The following is a 25,020-nucleotide window of genomic DNA, read 5'->3' on the forward strand; positions in this document are numbered from 1 at the left end:
AGGTAGCTCAGTTGTGCAAACTTAGCAGAATATTGCTTTAACTTACTCTAGGAACATGTGTCCAGTCTGTGTGCATTGAAAAACTGAATTCTGTATTTGGAATTTTAAAAAAGTTAACTTGCTGCAGAAGTGAAATCTGGTTAAAACTCTTTTTAATGCATTGACTATTGAAAGCATATTAATTCTCTGAGCTCTCTCTTCTCCCCTTTGCAGTGTTAGAACTGCAGATGATAGTGTTATATCTATTCTGAGAGGCTACAGGGTTTTTGATTGATTTAGCCTTATTTATTGATCAAATTCTGAATCTGGAATATGCTGCCTCCTATAGTAATTTTACAAAGGCATTGAATTTCCTGTATGAAATGCATAATGGGTTTCAGTCTTTTTGCTGTGTAGTGTGACAAGAGCAAATCTTTGGATCTTTTTTATTATGTTTGTAGATAAAAAGTGAATAAATTAATTAGAAGATAGGAAGCTGCATTGTGTGCTTCTATTTAATAGATGCTGCAAGTACTAACAGTTCACAGAATTGAAGGTGTAGTTAGCAAAGTAGCCACGTTCCCCTGGCCCCACCTCACAACTGGAGTAGTTCAGCTTCACTTAGTTGTCTGGGATTTGTTGTTGCTTCTCCCCTTCCATATAATAATTAAATCCATGACAGAGGTGAGTTGCCTCTGCTGATTTTAGCTTTCTTTCTGCCATGTGCAGGTCCATATGATTTTGGTGGTGTCCTGACAAACAGTAACCGGGACATTATCAACGGGGACGCCATCCACAAGCGAAACCAAGCGTACAAGGAGATGCACTGGTAAGTTCCAGGGGGGTGACAACTGCAAAGTCAAAGGAATTTGTCTTTGAGAAAAATGTGTCAAATTGTTGACACGTCGAATTCAATCTCTTCAGTGCAGGACATTATAGTGTAGCGTGGCTTGAAGTAGAACAACTGGAAATGAATGTGCAACTCTACTTGATGATTCAAACAAATTATTGTGACTTAACATAAATTTTTTATTGCTACAAAACTTCCAAATTAATGGTGGATGACTTCTAAATAAGATAAACATAATTTGTTGGGAAAGAACTAATAAGAAGTCCAATAGCCCATATTATAGGGAATACCAAATGAGTTCTGCAGTTACTTGCTGAGGGTGATACTGAGGACTGGGGCGTGGGGCATCTCCTTGGTTGTCACCTGGACAGGGCAGCTGTGTGTCTGAGGAGATTGTTCACTGTCACAGCTTTGCAGCACTTCTAGTGCTCTGTGAAGCATCCCTTTCTCTTTACAGTCTTCACCCTGGAGATCTCTACCCTTTCACAAGAAAGCCCCTGTTTATCATTGTGGACTCTTCAAACAGTGTTGCCTATAAGGTAAGGCTCTTGAAGGCATCTTCTTGTATGGTAGGATGCAGTGTCAACCCCTAGTTAGCTTACACTTTTAACAGGCCATTTTTTTTAAACAGTTTGTATTCAGTCTTTCTTTTCTTTTGAGGTTGTGCATGCTAGTCAGGATCTGATCCTATGAATAGGAACAAGAAGGAGAAGCACATGAACAGCCGCTCATTGGAAAGTAATAAATCCTCCTGGAGGGAAAAAAGGTTCAAGATTTCCAAGGTCTCTGGTGGGAGGTTTATTTTTGTTATATACCAAAGACAAATCTTGGTGTGTATGTGTGTGGGGGAGGGAGATAACTAATCTGCCTCTTTTTTTTCCAGTCATCCAACACTCAGTTGCTTTTAAGCAACAGAAGGAGTCAAAGCATTGAGCCTGATCTTATAAAACACGGGGTGTCTGTGTCTGAAGTGTCTGAAAAGTGTCTGAACCAAGGAAATAACAAGACTCAAATTTGCATCCAGTGTTACTGTAGAGTGGTATATGCTGGGACAATGAGCCTCCTTCCCAGGGGGCTGTGGATTTACCATAGAATCGCCCCATGCCAGATCACCTTTGGGAACCTGCAGTTCGGGTAACACAGAAGCAGACATTCTCAGTCTCAGTTGCATCTGGGTAGCATTACAGCATTCATTGCATTCATGAATGGGATATTAAGAATGTGCTATATCTGGGGAAAGTGCCACTTCCTTATATCTGCCTTTTTATAGCTCCATTCTGTGCAGGGAGAAAAGGGAACATTCACAGCTGCATTCCAGAGGAGGGACAGGGACGTCTAGTGGCCAGATGAAATTGTTCCGTGTTCAGCATCCATAGTCTGTGTCATTTGTTTTAAAGACATTTGTTGGCCAATGAGAGGAACTGAATCAGTCCTCAGTGTGATTTGGAATAGCTCTGTATTGAGCCAGGGCTCTGTTACCTGGCAGTCTGAATCATGATTGGCCTCTCTGTAGGGTTTTGGTTTGTTGTACTGTAATGCATTTCAAAGGGGTTTTTTAGATACTGGTGCATTTAGCTTCACCACACTAGATTTCAGTGCAAATCTGCTTTTTATTAAATTCCCTTCCCCATTTAAAGGGATGGAAACACAATTAGAATGATTTACTTGTCTTTCTGAGAAAATGAGACTTTGGTAGGGAGTTATTTTACATTCCAGTGTAACAACAGGGGTGTGTGGTTTTGCTTCAGGGCAAAAAATTAGGCTTGGGTTTGGGTTTTTTGTTTGTTTGTTTGGGGTTTTTTACTCCCTTCCTCACTAGCAGAATTGCTGAAAGATACGAAGTGGATCAGCTCTGTAAGAGAGAGTGAGGGATTCCTGGTGATCCTTAATTCAAATGTAGCTCTAGACATATCAGGGTTGTGTGGACTGCGTAGAGCAAAGGACGGTGATGGATTCCCACATCTGGATTTGCAGCTCTTGTGAGAATAACTGTCAAGTGTTTACAGTAGAATTCACTTTTTGTACTACATTTAAATTTTATAATAGAATTTTCTTCAGATTTTATGGGCATACAGCAAGCAAAAGCTGTAACCTCCATTCAGTTTCTTTTCCTTGTTCTGCAGTGACCATCAGTAGTGTAAAATACCCTCGTGCTCCATCTGCTAAGCACACAGAGCAGCGAGTGTGAAGGATGGCTAACTCTGCCTGCACGTGGGGAATACAGAAATGAGACTTTTGGAAGCATTTCTGTACAGGATTATATGGAAGTGGCTGTTAGCAGCTCTGACCCAGGTCAGAATCATGTGGACACAATTATAAGGAATTAAAAAAGAGGATGAAGAAAAAAAGGAAGGACTCTATTTAAAAACACATTCAGCCTTTGAAAACTCACATTCCTCTTCACAACCTGTTGTGAAGCAGATTGAACCCAGGCAGACATATGTGGGGAGGGGTTTAGGTGTTTCATTTTCAGCTGGAGGTGGATGGCAGAGCTCTCAGTCTCCCTGTTCTCCAGCCCTGGTACCTTCCTGGCTGTCCTCGCTCCACTGCCGCGCTTGGTTCCCTGTCACCAGGGCTCAGGGGCAGTGCTGTTCTGTGACTGTCACTGCGTGTGTGTGAGACTCTGTAGAACAAACAGGTTCTGTGCAGTTGTGTGAGAAGTTGCAGTGGGTGCACAGGCTGCTTCACACACCCTGATCCTTCCTGGTAGGACAGGAACTGTCCTGACATTTAAATGTCACTGCTACCGGTACTGGCAGTAACAGCAACTGCTCACACATCTTTTCTGCAGCCCGTTTCTGCTCTTCTGCACGCATTTTCCTCCTCTCCCTCTCTCTGGAGGGCTTAAATGGTGATGACTGAATGGTGATGCCAGGAAGCAGCTTGCCAGTTTGTCAAATCAGCGGCACTTGAGCAGCTTCCTCCGCTGAGTATTTAGCTGGAAGTGGAAGATAACTGCAAACCGAGCATATCTACTTAAAGCCATGAATTTTTTTTAACACTTCCATTTAAATATAGATGGCTGTGTTCTTGAAGGTTAGCACTGGATATGTGGATGAAATAATACTTTAAAATCAGTATCTTCTTCTAGCTGTGGTTGTCTTAAGATGATGGTCAAAAAAAAACAAACCAAAAACTCTGGCCAGTAAGAATGCACGGCCTTTGTTGGTGAGGTGGTGTAAATTCTCAGCTCAGTGAAGCTTACATGGGAAGTGATTCCTTTGGAGATGATGAGTAGTTCCTTTTTGGAAAGGGATGTATATGAAGCCCATTTTAAAAAGCAGCAGTGCTTCTGCTGGAAAACTTGAATACTGAAGGAAAACAAAGGAACCATTCTGAAACAATAACACGTTCTAACCTTTTTGGGGTTGTCCATGCATTGGAAGGTGGGCAGTTCCTTATCCAGAGCTGCTACCAACGTGCAGGCTGCAGGGTGGGTTTTCCTGGTGCACCTTGTGGTGCTCAGCTCCACGGCTGTGACGTGCTCCTGTGCACACACAGCACTTCCCTGCAGGGCTGGGGAGCAGAGGTGGTTGGTGAGGGAGTCCTGTTCACTTGGGCTTGGTAGGCAGCTGTGTCTGGGCAAGAGCTGAGACAGCACCTGGAAGCTTGACAACCTTATCCTCCTGGATCTGTAGTTCAGATGCAGTGACTGGCACGAGCAGCTGTCTCCCAAGGAGCACATTTGGTGTGAAACTGTAGTTTCTCCCCCTCGCAGGACTTACTGGCTATGTTGACTTAACCTCTGCTGGGACTGAGTCCAAAATGATCCCAGATACTATCAGTGAGTAATACCTTTCCTGAGATATGAGTGACACTTGGTTCTTCTTGATAGCTCTAGGAAGCCTGTAATTGCAGTGTTGTTTTTACGGATGGAGAGCATGGAAAGCCTGCACTGGTCTCCAGGTGCTGGAAGATAGAATTCCAGCTGGGAATCTGCTGGCCACAGCTAAGCACGTGTTACATTAGAACATGCAACCTGATGATGTCTATTCAGTCCAAACTGGCAGTGTCTGCGTGGCTCCTCCTGGAGCTGTAAATGTTTCTTTATTGTACAGTTTTACTAATGACTGGGCTGACCTGCAGTTGCTCTCGTCATGGTCAGAGTCTTTGTGTCTTCGTTAGAGACCAAGCCTTAGCTTTATAAAGCACCCTTGGGCTCCTAATGAAATCAAAGGGGTTTTAGGACCAGTCAGCACTATGTTAGATAGGAGAAAGGTTTTATTCTGATTAGGCTAGATTACTGTGTTTAGTATTCAGCAGACTTAGATTAAATTAATTAAGTGAAACTAATTTAGTTGAAGTATACTGCCCAGAAGGGAACGTTCCATTTTTGGAATTAAAAACAGACCTTTTTGATGATTCTAGACAAGCAAATGCTTCTGGTGATGTACGCCTTACATTTGTAACAATTTTAAGAATCTAGTTTGTGGAAATGTGTGTTGCATTTTTGCTTTGGATGCTGGTTTGCATGTGAGCTCTGATAGGATGCAGACATGATAATTTACATTTTCTGTGGGTTTCCAAGCCTGCAATTTTAAGGAAGCTGTTTTGGTGAGACCTGTGACAGCTAATGAGGTTGTGTAAATTATTGCTTTTCCTTGGTGATAATTATTACCAGTCAGAATACCTACCAGATAAACACATGGTAGGAGTGGTATCAGGTGAATGTTGGTGAAACTGGACAAAGGCTTCTTTTGAGTTTCTGGAGAAATTCTTGTGCAACAGGGCCCTGAGGCAATATTTAAGGTGCTGGTGGAAGGGCTCATGAAATGGGTGTTGCAAGTGAGGGTTCAGTATAGCAGATGTTAAGATTATGACATACTTGCTTTAAAGAAAACTTACTTTAAAACTTTTTTCCCCTGGGTTCTTCTGTTTCTTCAGAAACAGTTTCTCCTGCTAGAAAGACAGGGAGAAATAAGTAACTTTGGATAATTCAGCTGGTACTGAGGAAAGACACAAGATCTATCTTGACCTGAAAGCCAGTGGCTTTCTTTCTGATTGCAGAAGGTGATTTTTTTCAAGTAACATATTACTACTGAAAGCCAGATTCCCATTAAATGAGTGTCTGCTGCAGTGGCAGTGAAATGAGTCCTGTGCCAGGATGTATCCGTAGGTCAGTGCTGCCAGTGCTGAGCTGTGTGAAGGGCATTAGCGTGTTCTGACACTAACAGTCTTTGTTTGTACCCTTAAACTGCTGAAGATTCAAAAGCAAGGAAAGTGACCATCAATGCTTCCAAATTCTTATCTGTTACAGAATTTCACAAACTTATTTGGACAACCGCTGGTGTGCTTGCTTTCTCCAACAGCATATCCAAAAGCTTTGCAAGGTACGTGTCGTGCTGCCTCTCCTCACAGGCTGCAGTTGCATCATACATCTATGCCAAACAAATATAACTTATTCTTCAGGAAAATAGAGTTTTTTATTGCTACATCATCCCTGAATCAGATTAATGTTTCCTGAAGTAGTGTGATAGAGTTTAGTTACTGTTTAGGGCAAACAATTTATTCGAACAATGATGATATTTCTATGGATACTTCATTAAGTGCCAGGAGGCAAAGTCTTTCCTACGTGGAGACTCAGAAAATTGCCAGCTCAGTGCTGGGATGGTGATTGGGATGATTAGCACTTTGGGTTGCTTTATTAGTCTGAGAAAGGGAGCAGAGTTAGTTAAGGTTTTAAATGCCAGGTGTAGACCAAAATATTCTTGGGGTTTGTTCTGATTTTGGCAGGTAAGTTAAGGAAAACCATTGGCTTTGTGTGCCCTGAGAGGGTGTGTTTATAGTAGGAACAGGCAATGAAATGTTACCTTCTTCAGTCCTTGTGACTACTGTGAAACATAAATCATTCCAGACTCTGGCATGGTGATTTGCCTTGTTAAGCTTGCTGTCCATCCCAAAGACAAGTCCAGAGCTTGGACCTCTGTGTCATGGCAAGTTGCATGGAGTAAACGGGCTCCAGGATATTGCAGGAGGGCGACTATGTAGATTTGGCTGGGGCAGAGGTTCAACTGCCTGTTTTTTTGAATGGAATAAGAATGTCCATGTTTATTACTTCTCTGTAGGATTTATAATCAGGATCTCCTATTGGTTGTCTCAGTTATGACTTTTGTGTTCAAGTTATATGCTCAAAAATGAAGACATAGGCCTCCCACAATCCATGAGAAATCTGGTTTCTCTTGGTGTTCATGCACGTCTCCAGTAAGCCTCTGTTGCTAGTTGTTGCTTCACGTTGAGAACAGCTCTGCACAGGAGGAGACACAGCTAACACCAAGGAGTAGCTCCTCTGTTCCTTCACTCTGAGGCAGGGACACCTTTGCTGCTTCACACACCAAATGTATCTCTCTGTCTATTGATCTGTTTTTATGTTATTATTTTTTTTTAGATCAGTCTCAGCGGGGCAGCCTCTTCACACTCTTTCTGAACAATCCTTTGATGGCGTTCCTGTTTGTCTCTGGATTATCAAGCATGCGCAGAGGGCTGTGGGAGAAGTGCCAGGATTACCTCAGGAAGATCAACCGGGACATTGCCCAGCTGCTGACGCACTCCCGCTCCGTGGGTGCGTGCCTGGAGCTGCTGCTGGGGCAGAGTCTGGGCTTCTTCTGCCTCAGCCTTTCCCCCAAGTCTCCTTTTTTAAAAACTTATTTTAACCTCTTGTTTAAATGATTTTTTTGGTTGTTTTTTAAAGCCTTAGTAAACCGAGTTTTCTTTTCCTTCTCTACAGATCAGTCCTTTCTGCAGTTTTTTGGGGATGAATTTCTTCGCCTGCTTCTGACGAGGTTTATCTTCTGTTCAGCCACCATGAGGATGCACAAAATTTTCCGGGTAGGCAGGGTTATCTGTCCCTCTGGGAGAGCAACAGTCCAGTGCTTACAGAACTGCAGGATGGAAGGGCTTTAGGGCTAAGCACATCACTGTGACTTCAGAAAGAGAACTGGTGCTCACAGGCTACAGCTTGTGTTGAGTCTGTGCCTTTGTATCCCCCAGAGGCCAGAAGCCTTGACTTTCTGAAGCCTTATTTCTCTACATAAGTAGCAGACACACTAAGTCATTTATGTCACCCTGAACAGCTTTGTCTGCTAGAAAAATTCCTCTTAATAATTCAGGATTATTACTTCTACAGAACTAAAAAGGTATAAAACAAAAATATAAGAGGAGGTGGGAGGAGTGGAACATTATTGCTGGAATGTATTTAGTGTGAGTGGATTTTTGAAAGGTCTTTGAAGTGTAAATGAGTAAAGTAAACAGGAGGATGGTCTTTTCCCTCACTGCTGGGTAATACTCTGCCAACACTGAAGTCTGCTTCTGGATCTGCACCTTTTAATCTGTGTGGGTGTTGGCATGTAAACTGCCTGCTCCTTTTTAAACATGGCAGAAAAGAAAGAAAGTCAAAGCACAGAAAGACAGAGGATTCCCAGCCCAAGTTTACCTACCTAGGCTTCTTGGGATCAGGGAGGAGAAGCAGGTCTTTCAGTGGGGATAGATTTGCCCCCAGTGTCTTAAAGATTTGTTGTAGGATGAGATGAATCTCCCTCTGGAGATGCTTACATGTCAGTAATTTCAAGAAATGAACACCGGCCTAGTAGATAAGTATGTATGAACTAGCTTTGTCTTTCTGGGGGTTGTTTGTGGGGTTTTTTCCCTTGTTTTTTTCCCTTCCATTTTTTGCAAGGCTTCTGTGAACATTATTAAGCACCTTAGGTGAATGGGCATTTGTATTGCCACTGTGATCCTCTCTGAGGAAGTGGAAAGAGAAGACTGGAAATGCTAGAGTATTTTATCTGTGGCATGCTGTAGAGATTAGGACACCTCAGATGAAACTGGCCTTTTGCAGCCTTCTTTGGAAAGGGTGCAAGAACAATTGAATGTCTGATTCTCTTTGTTTTCACTGTCATCTAGCAGGAGACCCGAAATTACCCAGAATCTTACCCTCAGCTGCCGAGAGATGAAACGGTGGAGAATCCTCACCTCCAAAAGCACATTTTGGAGCTGGCTTCCATACTGGATGTTAGGAATGTTTTCCTGGAAAACACCCTCGATGACTATTAAAAGAAACTGTCTTATTGCAAAGGGGTTTCCCTGGCCACAGATTTTGAATGGTGCAGTTTTATAATGTGAAAATCATAAAAGGAAGTACTTGATTTTATTTTTAAATTTAGGACCATTATTTTAAAAAGTAATAAGAAAACAGCTGTTAGTGTAGCTGTTCCATTCTGTATGGGGTCAATTTTATAAGCAGAAGTTTTCGTGTCTTTTAAATGTTAAACTAAAGAAACACAAGAGGTTTATTTCTGGTCTTGTGGCTGTCAACCACATTTCCAACAGTTGATCCTAAGCATAGAAGTATTATTGGTTACCTTTAGCCCACATTTTTGGAAATCCTTTATTTTTATACAATTTTAAAAAATTGGAAAAAAAAAAAAAAAAAAGAAAACCAACAATAGAAAACGAATATTTTATCCCCAAAGAGTCTGGAATTGAAATGGTAAAGATGGAACCACACAGTGCAAACCAGCAATAGCAATAAAAGAGTCCTTCATAGCAAATATATTTTTTCAGTCTTAGAAAAATAAGTAGACAAAACTGTGGACAATTAAGTTGCATTTGGAGCAGTGGATTTGAAGTGAAGTTGTAAAGATACTTAATGCTCCCTATAAATTTGACACAGCAATTTTATATGTGAACTTTGTACTGCTGGCCAAGGACACAGCTCCCATTCTGCCTGCCTGGGCAGGTGGTGAGCAGATTAACTAATCACACAGCTAAGGCCCCCATCTCTCACTGTAAGGTGGGTCATCTTGCCATTTGTGTTGCTGCCATGATTCTCCAGGAGGAGAAGGGGGCATTCTTCATTTTTAGGTACTAGGTAGAAATTCTTACATTTCCAGCAGGTGTTATCCCTCCTTTCCATGTGTGGATGGAATGTGTGGCTCCCACAGTGTTACCAGTCCCTGACAGGAGCTAAAAAAATGTCCCAGACAGTGCTGGATACAAGTGCTTCCTATCATGTACCTGCCCCTTCTGTGCTGGATCTCTGTGCCCAGCAGAGCTGCTGGGTGCCCCTTGCAGGTCACACACAGTGGGTGCTGCTGTAAAGCCCTGCTGATGTCTTGCATGCCCACCACTGCCCCTCAGTCCTGCCTCTCAGCCAGTGGAGCTGAGGGGCTGTAGGGATGGGTGGCAGCACTGTGGGCTCCCCTAGCCCGTAATGCTTAGCCTGGATATGTTAAGGAGTTCAGTGGCCTTTGCAAAGGCACGTGCTGGAGAAGGCTGTTCTGGCTGCTGGGAAAGTACTTGCTGACTGATTTGGACTGTCCTGCCTTCCCTGCAGAGCCAGGGCACCTCTGGCAAGTCCTGACAGTGAAGATGTGAGCAAAGAGAGGGAAATGAAGATATTTTAAGCTATTAAATGGAAAAGTCTTATTGTCACTGTTCACGGGCTGCTAGAAAAGTGAAAGGACAAGCTGAGGAGAGCAGGGTATGGAACAGCAGGAACTGCTGGAGTGTAGCTGGGAAGTTTGCATGAAGGTTCTTTGTAGCTGGGCTGAAGCTTTTGCCATCCACTCTTTATTTCCCAAGTGTACAAAACTCTGTGAATGCTCGTGTTTGTTCTAAGCAGTCTCAAAGCTGGTATCTGGAGCCCCCCACCACTTGGTGCTGCTCTTCTTTGGACTGTGGCAAGACTTTGTTACCTGGGATGTGGAGTTTATTTTAACAAGTGTGTGCATGTGTATTCTCGGCGTTTGTGTGTATATGTACAATGCACATACATCTACTGTTGGTGTAAATTGTAAATATGTATATATGTACAGGGACTTGTATATGTATTAAAAAGAATGAAACAGTACAATGTCTATTACAAAATTTATATATACACACATACGCCATTTTGGGTGCATTCCACAAGGTGTTGCAGATCATTTGTAGTTGTGGTAAAGGTTATGGCTCCTCTGCCATTGTGATTTGCTAGTTCCAGGGACTTACACTTGGACCTTGAATTAATTAATAACTGATTTCAGGTACAGGAGGCCTTGGTTAGCCAGGGGAATGAGTACTCCTGTGTGCATGACAGTGATAAGATTGATGTGTCATTAACTGTGAAGCTGATGATCTGCCTTTCCTTCTGGGAGGAGGTTCCCAGCTATTGAAACATGGACTGTATGTAGAAGCTAAAGATACTGAAAGCCTTCAATGCAGCAGCACGTGAGACAGGTTATCTGTTGCTCTGCCTGCTGTTCCTCCACCAGCAGTGTTCTGCTTGCACGGAAAAGGGAAATTTAGTTCTCCCCAGCTCACTGCCTTTCAACCAAATACTTTTGATTTGCTTTAGCTTTTGCTTTGATGAAGCTATTCTCATTTTGGTTCCATATACCTGGAGAACAGTGTGCTATTTCTGAGCAAAGGAGTGATGATGATTCCATGGGTGTGGGCTAGTGAACCTCTGTGTGTTAGAACTGACTGGAAAAGCCTTTGTAGTCCCAATCTCATTTTAGCTGGGCTGAAGTGAGAAGTCCTTGTTTTTGATCTGAGAGGTTTCTAATACACTTTGCAGCCCTAAGAAGAGGTTCTGTTTGCTTGTTACCAAGGTAGATCTAATCAGAGGACAAAACGGTGTTTAAAAACCAAAACAAACTGAAGTAGCTAGAATGTAGGAGGAGAATGTAAGGCCTTGAAAATTAGTTTAGAAGCTGTACTTAACAGCAGTGACTGTCCAAGTAAAAAAAAAATTATTGAGGTCCCTCATTCTCTTCTGCTGATTTTTGGTTCAGAAGTTATGCTGATGGCAGGGATAATCAAAGATCAAGATTCCACTCCTGTTGTGTTGGTAGGAGTACAGAATTGTACTGTGTAAGTGACACGCTGATACTCTGTCTGCTCTAGCTGCAGGCAGGATGAGTATCTGGTCCTGGATTTTAAGGCAGCCCCCTCCCTTTCCACCCAAAGCAACTGCATTCACGATGAAGATCTTAATATTTTTCCCTCTGAGTAAAAGCTTGTCTTGTTTGAACTTAATAAGTCATTCTGTACTTGTGCTACTGTGCTGTGTGCTCTGGTGTAGGTACCTTCTCGATGTATCCTTGTGTGTACTGAAGAAAAACTTGGTTTCTGTATCAAGCAGTCCTCACTGTGGAAGCAAAGCAAAGACTGAACCATTAAGTGAGAAGAGAACAAATCCTTTCTTCTCAGGCCTAATTGCCTTCCCTCTTGCCTTGCACTCCTTTTGTTCGTGTATCTGTTGCTTCTGTTAGCAGAGACCTGCCTCCAGGCAATGCAAACCAGAGGGCAGAGGAGAACTCTGGACTGAGTGTGTCCTTGCTGGACTCCTCCTGCCTAGCTCCCCCCTTGCTGCATGTGGCATGTTCAGACGAATGCTGCTCCCACAGTAGGCACATCTGTTTGTACTGCTGTTCAAACTGGCTTTAGAACATCCAGCCAAAGTTACTGCTCTTGCCTTTTGTTTTTTTGCAGTTGCCTTCTCACAATGAGGGTCAGAGGGAATACAGGGTCATGAGTCTTTAATGGTCTGGTCTTTAATCACTCCTGTGGTGTGTCATTTAGCTTCATGCACAAACTAAATGGAGCATTGACTTCTGTGAGCTGGGCAAAGAGGACTTTCTCCCTGGAGTGCTTTCTTGAGAAGTTTCACAGCTTTTTGGGTTGTTCATCAAAACAATATTGGTCAATTCACAACTTCTTAAACACCTCAAGAATGTTCCCCAGGGATGCGTGCAGAGATGTTTTTTAAGGATAATAGGAAATAGATGGGGGGACAGGAAATTAGACTTCAGATCATCAAAAGCTACTTCAGTAGCTCTGGTCAGGCTTCTCCAACACTCCAGGATTCTGCCCTGCCCAGCTCTCTGCCTTGTGCTCTAACTCCATGTGCTTCAAGTCTGCTTTTTTCTGAAAGCTTAAAAACTTGGGATCTGTCTGAACAACTTTTTTGTTGTTGTTTTTTTTCTTGAGGCTTCTTTTGTAAAAGCTTTTATCTGTGCTGGGTTCAGGGCGGCCGAGCCGTGTCCGTGCCCTTCAGCCCCTGTAGCTGCTCTGCGGTGGCTGCTGGGGCTGGGGGAGCTCGGGCAGGCAGACCCCGCAGGGGTCACGGTGCAAACGAGGGGAAAAATGTCACACAGGGGGCGGGGAGCTGCTGTGAGCAGCTCGGTGAGCTCAGCCTCCCTGTGAGGGAAACGGGAGATGGAACATTGCTCAGGTGGCCTCTGATTTTAGTGTCTCTGCCTTCTAGAGCAATTCTCTGTGTGACCCGAGTGTTGTACCTGCCTTGAAGAGCTGGATGCCCCCAGGGCAGGGGATCCACGCACCAGACACAGGCAGCTGCTTGATTTTTCTTTTGATTTTTTTTTTTTTTTCCTTCCCCTCCAAACCATTACTTTGCCAAGACAGAGGAGATTTAGTTCAAGATTTCTGAATTTGACATATTTTGGGGCTTCAGGAGTGTCTCTGCATTCCTGATGACTTACTCATGTGCCAGCTGCCCAGATGCATGCAGGAATGTGTGGCTTTTAAAGCCTGTTTTCATTTGCATTGAGCCCAGCCTTGAGTGCCCCAGGAACCCCTGAGCAGCCTCGGGCTGTTCCAGCTCCAGTGACAGCAGCTCCTCCTCCCAGGGTGAACACCAGCTGTCAGTACCTGCCCCACTGACTTCGCAGATTTCTTTTGCCACCTGTTTGTTACCACTTCTCAGTTGTCAGTGACTTGTCAGGAGCAGGATTTTCTGCCTGTGCAGGCTAAAAAGCACGAGCAGCTTCTGCCCTGGCCGAGGCTCAGGAAGGCCCAGGGGAGGTGGGGGGGGTGGCTCTGGGGCGGCAGAGGGAGGCAGAGCATTTGGCCTGAGAATCAGGTCATTTATTACCAAAAGTAATTTCACAGTGAATTGGTTTGAAGTCATTTTACAGCCACGGGCCGGTATGTGGTATTTTGGTAAAATCAGGTATTTTACTTGAAATATGTAGAGATGTATAAATGAACTTGAGGGAAGCCTCGTGCTGGCACGATGTGAGTAACGCCAGGACGGAGGAGCAGGAGCAGCTCCCTGCCGGTCCGGGGCCCCTGCGAGGAACGCACCGGGAGCACCGGGACCGACCCGCCGGGCCTGCCTGCGGCCGAGACCCCCCGAGCCTTTTCCAGTGACTTTGCAGCATTTTCTGTTCGCTTCTGTCCCGTCTCTCCCGGTGTCGCTGTGTACGAGCCGCTCGCTGTTCCCGGGGCGGGCTCTGCCGTTCGCGTTCCCCTCCTGTACCCTTTGGCCGTTGTCAGAACCGCCCCGGCGCGTCCCAGCAGTTCTCTCTCAATAAACTGTGGCCAACGCTGCTACCGAGAGGCCTCCCGCGCTGCCCGGCGCCTGCGCCGCTCCCGGGGCTTCCGGGTCAGCGCCGCTCCCGGGGCTTCCGGGTCGGCGCCGCTTCCGGGTCAGCGGCGGCGGGGGAAGCGGCGGCACCGGGCCCGCTCGGCGCGGCCATGGGCGGTGAGGGCGGCGGGGCCGGGGCGCGGCGGGGGCTCCGCGGCCGCCCCCGAGCGGGGCCGGGCCGGGCCGGTGCTGCGGGGCCTGCCCGCCCATCGCCCCGCAAGGGCCGCGGCCCCGGGAGGCCCGGGCGGGTGGGCGGGCTGTGCGGGGCTGTCGCGGGACCCCCAGGTGGGGCCGGCGGCGCTTGGTTGTCGCTGCAGAGGCAGGAACGTTCTGTGGAAACTTCTCTTTAAGGTGCAGGCGCTGTCGGGCTGCGAAGGCTTTAGTGGAACTAGGAGCGCAGGAACGGGAGTGCGTGAGGCGCGACCTTCAGTCGGGACACCTGGAGCTGCTCAGCACGGCCCGGTGCGGGGCACCCAGCTCAGCCCGGTGCGGGGCACCCAGCTCAGCCCGGTGCGGGGCGCCCACCCAGCCCGGTGCGGGGCACCCAGCCCGCCCAGCCCGGTGCCCGCAGGGCAGCACCATGTTCGCGAAGCTGAAGAAGAAGATCGCGGAGGAGGCAGCGACCGCCCCCCGGCCGGGCGGGACCGGCCGCATCCCGCGCTCTGTCAGCAGAGAGTCCGTCACCTCCGCGGGAGCAGACTCCGGCGATGACTTTGTAAGCTACACCTGCCTCTCCGTGTTGGTTTCTCTGAGGGTGTGTCCGTTACAGCGTTACAGGCAGCCGGGGTTGTGCTGCCTTTGAGCCTCTTCCTGTGTGAACGAGTTGCTGTGTCAGGTCACAGGCTGGACTTGATGATCTTAAAGGTCTTTTCCACTTGGTGGTGATTCTGTCATTCATTAGTTTGAGTGAACTTAAATACTGAAAGAAGTGTTTGTGTGCTAATGATGTTAATTACTAGGGGGCTTATATTCCCATGTGACCATGAGTTACAAATCTAGCTCAATACAGAACATTATTAAACTGACATAAAATACTGAATAGAACTATAAAAATGTGTAAGGTATCTTTTTGTGAAGTTAGTTCCTGGGGCAGTAGGAAACTGGCTGCTGGTTCATGATCCCCTTGCTGGGACCTGTGCTCAGCCTGGCTCCCTGGTGCCCTTCCTGCATGACCTCACAGTTCGTGTGCCATGCACTCAGTTCTGCACTCACAGCTACTGCAGCTCCTCCAGGGTCTGCTCTAAATTCTCTTTCCTTATGAACCATTGTTTGAGGAAGCTCTATCATTCCAGGAGCCTGTGGGTGAAATGAAACCCGGGACGCTCTGGCCCCTCTGCCCCCGTTGGCCGCTGTGTGTGTCATACCCGGGGCCCCCTGAGCTGCAGCAGGTTGCTTGGCCACTGCTCTGCTGCCTGCAGCATGGACAAGTTCTTTATCCCCTTGAGTTTTAACTTGCTTTTTCTCAAGCTCAGCTGGAATTCCAGCTCTGTTAAGCAGAAAGTTGGAACATTTTACAATGGAAGATGCTAGTCCTGTGTCTGAAATTCTCACACAAATTTCACTTACCATCTCGTGAGTTCAGGGAGCAGGAAACAGCTGCTGGTAGCTGAAGTCTTGAGTGGTTTTCAGAAAACCTCCAAGAAGTAGTTGTCTTAGCAATATTCATTTAACTGCTCTTAATGTTACTTTTTATGGAGCAAAGACCCCCCAGAGAATCACCAGTCCCTTGTTCCATGGGCTTTGCATGGAGCCACTGCTCCTGCTGCAGCTCAGCCCTGGAGGACCTTGCTCTTCCTTCTCTCCCAGCTTGGTTTTCCAAAAGGCTTTTGCTTTCACCCATCCTGTAATCTGCACTGTGGAGTCTCTCTTATGCTGTTTTATGCTGTCTCCTCAGACACCAGCTTGAACAAAGAGGTCTCAGCTGTGGCTGCTTTTAAAAGTGCTGTGCCCAGGGCTTAGGCCAGGGCTGAGCTCTGACTCTTTCAGCTCTGTTTGAGTTCTGACTCTTTCTCCTCTTCAGCATTTTTTGCACATTCTGCTACGTTACTGCAGCATTCCCCTTTATGGGAAAACCTGAAGCATTGTTCCTGGGTGGGATAGTGTTTATTATCATAGAGTTCGTGTGTGGCAGGATATTTTTTTCTGTATTTTGTGAGTTACATGAATGTTTTTCCACCAAGGCTTCAGATGGGAGCAGCTCTAGGGAGGATCTTTCATCCCAGTTGTTCAGACGAAATGAACAAGTAAGGAAACTGGAGGTCAAGCTGTCTGGTATGTTTCTTGAGACATATTAAATCCTATTGCTTTAGGAAATATTCTCCTTTGAACTTAGATATTTTAATGGATTTTCATGTTTCATGAGTCCTCTCCCAAACCATCTGAAACAGATCACTGTTCTTGAATGCACTAAAAAGTGGGGATAGTTCTTAATTCTCAGATGCTGCCCTGTTTGTGTAATTAGCTCACCCAGGACAGGTACTCCTGTTTGTACCAGCCCTTTACCCTGTGAACTGTACAGAACTATTTGCTTGTCTTCATTGTTATGGTCACCCAAGTTTTCCTCAGCAGGAATGATTTTCTGGTGGAGAAAATCATTGTCATTTTCCACTCATCCTCTTCTTTTTCTTTTTTTTTCCCCCCTAAAACCTTCCTTCCCCAATGTCTGATCATTCCTGGTCTGTGCTTCTTCCTCCTCACACAAGATTATGCTGATCAGATCCGAAACCTGCAGAAGATAAAAGAGAAGCTTGAAAATGCATTAGAAAAACATCAGGATTGTATGTACTTTCTTTTTACTTTTTTTTTTTTTTTAAGTTGAAAACTGTTTTGGTTGGAAGGAAATAGGTTTGAGGTACAGATGTTTTGATCTTTTCCTTTCAATCTGTGCACCTCTTGGTTATGAAGAGTTAGAACAAGAGTTCTTGCTTTGTTTACAGGGTAAAAAGCAGCAGTAGGGTGTTGGCTGTTGAGTTGTTATACTCATTTTGCCAAATCTGGGTCTAATGTGCAGGAGAATCTTTCCTGAAACCTGCAGCTTTGTTGGAATCAGTGAGGAACAGCCCTTCTGTCTTGTTCTTTCTGGCATTTGTCCAAGGTGTGAGCAGTGTGAGGTCGTAAGTGGCACAGTGTTGGTGCTACTGAGTCAAGATGTGGCTAATTTCTTGCAGAAGCAGCTCTTTAAAGATATAAATAACTTACAGAAAATTGAGAAGCAATTTTAAAAGCTGAGTGTTTAATCTGGCTGGTGATTCTCTGTTGCCAGCCTCCATGAGGAAGTTTCAGGAGCAGAACGAAGCTCACCAGGCCAGTCGAGCCAAGATGGCTGAGGGAATGGCTTTGGCCTTGGAAAAAAAGGACCAGGTAACAGAGCTTGGACTCCTGCCCATGCCTGTCTGTGGGATCCAAGTGCCTGAGCTTGATGGTGAACCAGGTGTTGCCATCAATAAAATAGGTGTTGGGTTCTGTGTGTGCTGAGCCTGCCTGCATTGCAGAGGGAAGGGAGCAGGACTGGCCATGGTTCTGGTGGCTGTTGCTGGGCTTAAAACATTCTGCTGAAAGGTTCATCTTGCACTTGTATTTGGTAAAATGCAGTTGTGACCTGTGACCACTTCTATTTTACTTGCATGAAGCTTCTGTATTGGGGTGGGATAAATGAATTCTCAGCCTTTTTATCTAAAAACACTGGCTGTTACTTTTCTGATTATTTTTTAATCATTACCATAACTTAATGTCTCTTATCAAGACAAATTATTTTTTTTTTAACCATAATTGCTGTCCTTGAAAGTCTGCAGATTTAATTTTTTTCCCCTCCTTTCTTTCTCATTCAGGAGTGGATGGAAAAACTGGGTCAAGTTGAAAAGGTAATTAATCTGTATTTTTCTGGGGGTTTTGTGTGTGTATTTGTGAACTCCAGCCTGCACACTTCCTACAGCTCAACTCTGTCCAGCCCTTTTTATTATTAGATCTTTGTTCAGTGAGAGAGGCCAGGGATTTGCTTTCATTACCAGCCCCAATGCATCAGAGAGATTTCTGGAATTACTTTTCAGTGGGAAGTAAAGAATGATGGGTTGTGATGAGAGAGGTACTTCTGTAAGGTGCAACAAGAGTTTCCTTTCTTACAGGGGAAGCACCTGGGATGCAGAGGGAGGTAGTGACTTAGCTCATCTGTTTCATAAAATAAAACTATTTGGTAGGGTTTTTTAATACAGGATTGTAGTCTTGTAGTTGTTGCAGCTGCTTAGCTTAGTCTATTTGAAGTGTCTCTGATTATGAAGATAATAAATATGCCACTATTTGCTGTCCATTTTTAAGAGTTCAGTTAGGTGGTCAGTGGCTGTATGGAAATGAATCTGGATTTATTTTGAGATTTTTGAAGTTGGGTAATTTGCTCCACGTTGCCTACTGAGGCACAAAGAGCCTTGTGACTGCAAGACAAGATTCCTTTCCCAGAGAGTTGAGCTAAACTCCCATTGTCTTGAAATGAACACACAGATATTCTTGGATACCTTTTGTTTTTGTTGGTTTATCAGGAAAAAAAAATGCTTGAAACCCAGTTACAAGAAATGAGGGAGCAGAGTTTGAACTTCTTTCAAAAAAGAGATGAAATTGATGAGCTGGAGGGCTTTCAACAGCAGGAAATTGCCAAAGTTAAACACATGGTAAGATTACTGTAAAGTTGTTTTTTTCTTTCCTAAAATTTCTGCTAGAACACAGAGTTGTTGGTAGCTCTGCTTTTATTTTGTAGTCTTAATGCTTGTAGAGAGTCTTGGTCAGTGTTAAAATCCCAACAGTAGGTGCATGTGTAGAGCATTGCATAGTTTGTTCCAACAGTGACTTTCGGGGGATTATTTATTATTTAATTGAGCTCATAACTTAATCAGAGAGACAAACCTCCATGAGAAGACTCTAAGATAAACGTCAAAGATAACGTTCTAAAATTTAGCTTTTGAAAAAGGAAGAATCTCTGAGCAAAGCAGAGCAGGAGCTGGAGTCGTGCACCCGGGAGCTGACCCACACCAGGGAGGTGCTGCAGGACATGGGCAGCGAGTCTGCAGCCCTCAGGAGGGATCTGCAGGAGCTGCAGCAGCAGTTCTTGGAGCTGGAGGCACAGAGGTATGGACGTGGGGATTCATGAGGAGCTGGGGATATTTCCCCTATACTTTCACTTCATGCCCAGTTCTGTATTTTTTGAAGAGTTGATAAATCTGTTGAGCTGACTGAAAAATTGCTTCTGGTTTGCTGGTGTGGGTGTCAGTGCCAAGTTTGTTTCTTTTCAAGTAAATTAAAGTAGTACTTGTTTAGGGTTTTGTAAGCTTGTTATGATTTCTCTTTTTTCATAGTTTGAATGCTCAACTGCTTTTTTTTTTAATGTATAATCAAGCAGTGGCTGATTTTAGGACATGTAAATCTTGGTGATATTGCCTACTCCATTTTCATAAGAAGCAGAATTATCTGCTAAAGATTATTTTTCTGGAACAGTTATCTCACTTTTTTTTATTCTCTTTCTGTGAAGAGATGAACTAATGACAGCTGAGACAAATGCAGAAAATAAGATCACTGCTCTGGAATTAAGAGAACAGGAGCTACAAACTGTCATTCAGCAGCTTTCTGTAGACTTACAAAATGTAAGTTTGGGTTAAGTGAGATTTAATTCCCAGAGCTCCTTCTTTGCAGAAGTTAGATTAGATATCTGTTATGTGGTTTTGGAAATCTTAAGTTTCAAATCAAGTAATTTCTCAACATTTTTAGGCTCGAGTTGCTGGTTCTGGTTGTGAGAAGAGACTGGAAATGTTACAGGCAGAGCATCAATCTCTGAAGGTGGAATATGAACAGCACAGGCAAAAGGTGAAGTGTTTTCAGATGCATCTGCTGTTGGCTGGTGTGGAGCTGTACACTTGGCAGTGCTCTGTGAGGTTGGGATTTGGTGTCTAGAAAGTGAGCATCATGTTGTCTTTTCAAATACTACTTTTTCTTTATAATGGCCCTTTCTAAAGTTCAGCCACAATGGACTAGCTGAAAGCTTCACTACAAAAAGATTATGTGATTTCTTGCTCTCACAGATGACTTTGGAATTAGTTGAGAGAAATGAACTGACAGAACAGCTGCAGGAAAAGGTGTCTTCCTTGGAAAAGAAGCTAGAAAGAAATCTTTCAGGGGATGAACATGTGCAGGAGCTACTCAAGGAGGTAATGCCACATGTATAGACTGCTTAAAAGTGCAATCTTAGTGAGTTTTTTGTTGTTGTTTTTTTAGGATAAATATTGCTTATCACATGTGGGAAGAATATATGATGAATTTCCCGTTCTTACTGATTTCATCCCCAGGGCAACATGCTCTGTGGAGGCCCCATCCAGCCCTGTCCAGCAGCATCAGACTTGCTGGTTCCCAAGAGCCAAATAACTATTCCATTTTAGTTTGACATTATTCATGAAGCATAAAAGAAAAACTTAACTAAAACCCCCTGATCTCTTTTCCATCGTCTCTCATTCTTGATCTCTATATCATCTTCAGAAAACTGCTCTTGAGCAGAAGCTGGATGAAACCAGGCAGCAGGTACTGACAGACAGGACACATCACGCTGAGGCTGTGAACCACTTGGAAACACAGGTAAGTTTGGAGCTGTTTGGTTTGGGTTTTTTTTCACTGCAAATTCCCACTGTTTCCAACCTCTTTATGCCCTGTGGCTCCTCCCTTCATTGCACTTGTGCTCTCAGCCAAAGGTGAGACTTCAAGTCACATTTAGTTTGGAAGAGAAAGTCTAATTGTTCAGTGTCTGTGATCATCTTCTCCCCTCAGTAGTGGAGAAGGGCCCAGAGGTTATGAGGCTAGAAATTTCATGCATATACTCCCTATCCTAGGAGACAAAAAGCTGAATTGCAGGCATTGCTGGGGATTGGTGGTGGTGTGGTGAAGAGCTTTTAAAAGCTGTGTGTGAAATAGGCAGCCTCTCTGAATTAAGTGGTTTCGTGGCTTTTAATGTATGGTTATATTTTAGAATAAAGAACTGGAACAGAAACTACAGATTGCAACAGAAGCCCTGAAGAAGAGCAAAGAAGCAGCTGCTGAGCAGGATCTGAAGATCCAGAAGTTGGTGAGTATGCAGCATGATACTTCATTGACCAGTATCAGAGCAGTCTTCAGCATCCCCAGAGATACTAATTTCTCTGTGTGTTTGTTACTCAAGTGTTTTCTTGCTGTTTGTCTCTGGAACTCATGCCTGTACGTGCTGCTGCCTGAGGAGAACTGGCTTGTTTGGGTACATGTCTTATGCAGTGGGGTCTGATTCTTGTCAGAGCTGGAAAATACTGTTTACTAACATAGTATTCTGTATTTCTTTTCAGCAAACTGATCTAGAGGATGAAAGAAGTAAACTACAGCAGCAGATTTTAAGTGAGAAGCATCAGTATGATCAGAAGGTTACTGGGCTGGAGTCTCAACTTGCTGCTGTTAAAGCAGCTTGGGAATTTGATAGAACAGCTGCTCAGAGCAAGATTGTAAGTACAGGCTCTGTTCAGTGGCCATGTTTGTCTTCACAGAATTATTTGAACACAGCTTGCAGACCTTGTATGTTGTCTGAATGTTCTTACTCAGCACTCCTAGCCTTACAGTAGAAGATCTTGTACTTTGAGAACTAAATATGAACAAAATCTTTGAAATGTTTGCTGGAACAAAGCATTAGAGCAACTGTACCTGGTATTTAAGCAATTTTTGTTTTACAGACTCATTTGGAAAAGGAAAATGAAAATTTTAATGGAATCAGAGAAGAGTATGAGAGCTCTCTGAAAGAACAAGAGTCTGAATTGCACAGGCTCAAGGTAAGGGTTAATGGTGAATGTGGTTGGTTAAATATGTTTTTGAGAAACAGTTAATAAAGTGTGATCCATCCTCAGGGCTCAGGGACACGTTGTGCTCAGGTTGCACATCCTTACAGCTGTAAATCATCTCTGGTGCTCAGAAATGCGTTTGAGGAGCACAACAAATGGCTGATCCCTTTCTGAAACAGAGTTCTTGGGTCTGCCTAAATCAGGCAGAAATAATACATTCCCCTATTGTCAGGCATGAAGAGCTTTTAAACCCTGTCAGCAGTAATGAATACAAAATAGTTCAGTATTGAATTCCACTCATAGCATCCAAAACCAAAGTTACAAGCTGAAATTGATCAGGGATATTCAGCCTGTATGGTCTTTTGACTGTCACTGTAGTTTGTTGAAAGTTTGGGGGTTTTTCTGTAGCTACTTTTGGATGCATAATTGGAATAAAGATCCAATTTAGGATCTTTAGGGGGAGGGTGCTGCTTTGTAATAGAGGCTTCAAGCTAAAAGATCTTCAAGCACTGGATATGTTTGGCCTCTTGCCTGTGTTGCTCTGACATGTGCAGGTAGCAGCAGTGGTGAAACAAGCAGTGCCTCTTCTTTGGGAGTATAAGTCATGGTGTGTTAGAACACCCTTACATTCTAGTTACTCCCGGGTTTGGGTTTAAAGCTGGGAAACTGACTTAATTTTAGTTGCCTTGAATAACCTCTGAATTACTTCTAATTGCAGAATGAGTTGAGCAGCAGAGAGACCGTCAGTGTCGAGATTGCCAAAGCGCTGGAGGAGACACGCAGACAAAGAGAGGAGTTGCAGCAGCAGGTTGGTCAATACTGACAGTCCAAGGACATTTGGGTGCTCCCCATCATGCACAGACCAGACTAGATTTGGGCTTAATTATCGTAACAATCAGGAACGTTAATCAGTCATATGCTCAGCGTGCAAGGCAGCAGTGTTTGTCTCAGTAAACTCGGCCCCTCAGGCTGTGTCACTGCCTGCAGAAGGATGTAACCACCCTCGGGGGGTGTTCCTTTGGAAGGATGCCAAATGCTGCTGACTGGAAGGTAAGATGTTTGTAAGATTGTGGGCTCAAGAGTTATGGCAAGTTGTGGCAGCTGAATATGAACAACTGAGGGGAAGGCCAGGCAGCAGGAAGTGAAAACATTTGCTGAGTGAAGGTGGCTGGTGTTCCAGAGCCCTTTAAATCTGTCGATGGTGCCTGGTCCAGTGGGTCCCCGAGCCATGGGCAGTTGGCAGTTTGTTCTGAAGAAACCTATTCCTTCTGTTGTTCTTTTCAGCACTTACATCACATCTTTGTGCCTTTGAAGCACAGCAACTGTAAAGCTGGTAGGGAAGAGGTTGTATCCAGTTACCAAATGTAAATTCTCAGCAGTCTGGTTTTGCTCCTCTTTCATTATGAATGATCACGGTGGGTAATGTGAGCTTGTGTTTTGCTCAAGCTGGGAGCTGTCAACGGAGTGAGCCAGCTTGGTCCAGCTCCGAGGCTGTTTTGCAGCTGCCACCTGCTGGTTAGCTGGCAGCCTGGAATTGTGGTTAGGAAGCAGCCTGGAATTGTGGCACAGAGGTTGTCAGAAGCAGAGGGTGCTTTAGCTCCTGCAGCACTCTGACCTTTCCATGAGCTCAGCATGGCAGAGGTGATGGCTTCTACAAGTCTCTGGGTAGATCAGCTGTCCACACTGTATTGTCTGTAGTGCTGCTCCTGCACAAACACTGTTTCAAGGTGGTGTGTGGCCTAGCACAGAGCTCAGGCAGCCCCTGCCTTTGTCACTGATACAAGAATTCTTCTCCACTCCTTCCCACAAAAACATAAGATCTGAACCCCTGAGGTGTCCTGGAATCTTTCAGCACCCCTTTCTAGTTTTGTATCTTTAATGACTTTTTGTTGTTTGTTTGCTTTGAAGGTTTCACATCTTGCTTCCGTGATAAAGGAAAAAGAGCAGCTGATTGATGAAAAAAGTGATATGCTTCTAAAACAGAAAGAAGAACTAAACCAACTCAGTCAAGGTTAGACCAAACTGGTCTGCTGTATCCCAGGCAGCTTTATCTAAGTACAGCCTCCAGTTCTGGGCTGGAGTATAGATTGTAACAACTCTAGATTTCTCTTCCATATTTAACCTGTTAGAATTTTCAGAATCTTGTCTTTTCAGTGACAATTGGACGGTCTCTCTACTGTGTCCTTAAAAACAAAACCACTTTTTTAACCAAGGTTTTATGTTTATACACAAAGAAATAACAAATCTAGCTGTACTTTTGGTAGATCAGGGTTTGGCACAAAACAAATGCTGCAGATGAAAACTTCATGGCAGCACTTCAAAAACTGCTCTTGCTCAGGCTGCTCCTTTGCAAAAACATTGGTGTCAGTTTGGGTGGCTTCAATCCTGTTGTCTTTATGACAGAGCAAGGCAGAAGGGTGAGGACTTGCTGTCGGTGTGACTTGCTTTGTTTAAGAAAAATAATGGGAAACTCCCCTTTGGTTCAGTAGACTGATACTAAGCAGGGCTCTCCTTTCTCAGATCATGAAGCTGTCTTGCTGCAGGTGCACCAGTTGCAGTCTGACCTAGAAGCAAGCAACAGCCAAGCAGTGGAGAGGGAAGAAATGGCAAGAAAGGAAATAGAGGAACTGAAGCTGCAGGTACAGGAGGGCCTGTTGGCCAGAGAACATGACAAAAAAGTGAGTGGAGTTGCAAAGCTGAACTGAACTTCTCAGGGAAATAACAAGTGTGTGAGAGACCCCAGTTCAGTCGTGCCTGGTGACACCTACTTGGAGCTGTTCACTCTGACAACTTCACACCACCTACACCACACACCTACACCTTCTACACCAGCAGTGTAGACTACCAGGGGTTGTTCCCTGTCTTCATAAAGGAGGCTGTTTCCTGTCAGATCTGTGACTGGTTTATGAAAGACAGCCCCTTATTTTCTTCAAGTCATAAAATGTCTTGAGAGAACTTTCATGAAAGCAATGAGACAGAGACCAAGGAACAGGCAGGTCAGC

General features: G+C 44.5%; 2 protein-coding genes across 8 annotated transcripts in view; both read left to right on the forward strand.

The window, feature by feature from the left end:
* The window catches only part of SCAI (suppressor of cancer cell invasion), a 33,344-nt gene extending 22,665 nt beyond the window's left edge, over positions 1 to 10,679 (forward strand). For 2 of the 3 annotated variants that reach the window (XM_051637013.1, XM_051637011.1), the window contains exons 12-17: positions 709 to 808; positions 1,287 to 1,368; positions 6,087 to 6,159; positions 7,215 to 7,388; positions 7,554 to 7,654; positions 8,729 to 10,679. In XM_051637013.1, the coding sequence (XP_051492973.1) occupies positions 709 to 808; positions 1,287 to 1,368; positions 6,087 to 6,159; positions 7,215 to 7,388; positions 7,554 to 7,654; positions 8,729 to 8,878 (680 nt within the window). In that variant the 3' untranslated portion in view covers positions 8,879 to 10,679. The remainder of the gene's footprint in view (positions 1 to 708; positions 809 to 1,286; positions 1,369 to 6,086; positions 6,160 to 7,214; positions 7,389 to 7,553; positions 7,655 to 8,728) is intronic. The other variant, XM_051637012.1, reaches the window with a different exon arrangement.
* The window catches only part of GOLGA1 (golgin A1), a 74,742-nt gene that overhangs the window by 43,322 nt on the left and 6,400 nt on the right, over positions 1 to 25,020 (forward strand). For 2 of the 5 annotated variants that reach the window (XR_007891321.1, XM_051637003.1), the window contains exons 1-18: positions 14,250 to 14,312; positions 14,547 to 14,910; positions 16,376 to 16,466; positions 16,898 to 16,972; positions 17,458 to 17,555; positions 18,023 to 18,055; positions 18,725 to 18,853; positions 19,138 to 19,307; positions 19,708 to 19,819; positions 19,944 to 20,039; positions 20,255 to 20,380; positions 20,706 to 20,801; positions 21,190 to 21,285; positions 21,536 to 21,688; positions 21,914 to 22,009; positions 22,737 to 22,826; positions 23,927 to 24,029; positions 24,539 to 24,696. Coding sequence is in view for 4 of the 5 variants with exons in the window: in XM_051637003.1 (XP_051492963.1) it covers positions 14,776 to 14,910; positions 16,376 to 16,466; positions 16,898 to 16,972; positions 17,458 to 17,555; positions 18,023 to 18,055; positions 18,725 to 18,853; positions 19,138 to 19,307; positions 19,708 to 19,819; positions 19,944 to 20,039; positions 20,255 to 20,380; positions 20,706 to 20,801; positions 21,190 to 21,285; positions 21,536 to 21,688; positions 21,914 to 22,009; positions 22,737 to 22,826; positions 23,927 to 24,029; positions 24,539 to 24,696 (1,857 nt within the window). In the remaining variant the exon portion in view is untranslated. Of the gene's footprint in view, positions 1 to 14,249; positions 14,313 to 14,546; positions 14,911 to 16,375; positions 16,467 to 16,897; positions 16,973 to 17,457; positions 17,556 to 18,022; positions 18,056 to 18,724; positions 18,854 to 19,137; positions 19,308 to 19,707; positions 19,820 to 19,943; positions 20,040 to 20,254; positions 20,381 to 20,705; positions 20,802 to 21,189; positions 21,286 to 21,535; positions 21,689 to 21,913; positions 22,010 to 22,736; positions 22,827 to 23,926; positions 24,030 to 24,538; positions 24,697 to 25,020 lie in introns of those variants that run through there. The other 3 variants (XM_051637007.1, XM_051637006.1, XM_051637004.1) reach the window with 3 other exon arrangements.

The sequence above is a fragment of the Apus apus genome, chromosome 19, assembly GCF_020740795.1.
Source record: "Apus apus isolate bApuApu2 chromosome 19, bApuApu2.pri.cur, whole genome shotgun sequence".
NCBI classification, from domain to species: Eukaryota; Metazoa; Chordata; class Aves; order Apodiformes; family Apodidae; genus Apus; species Apus apus.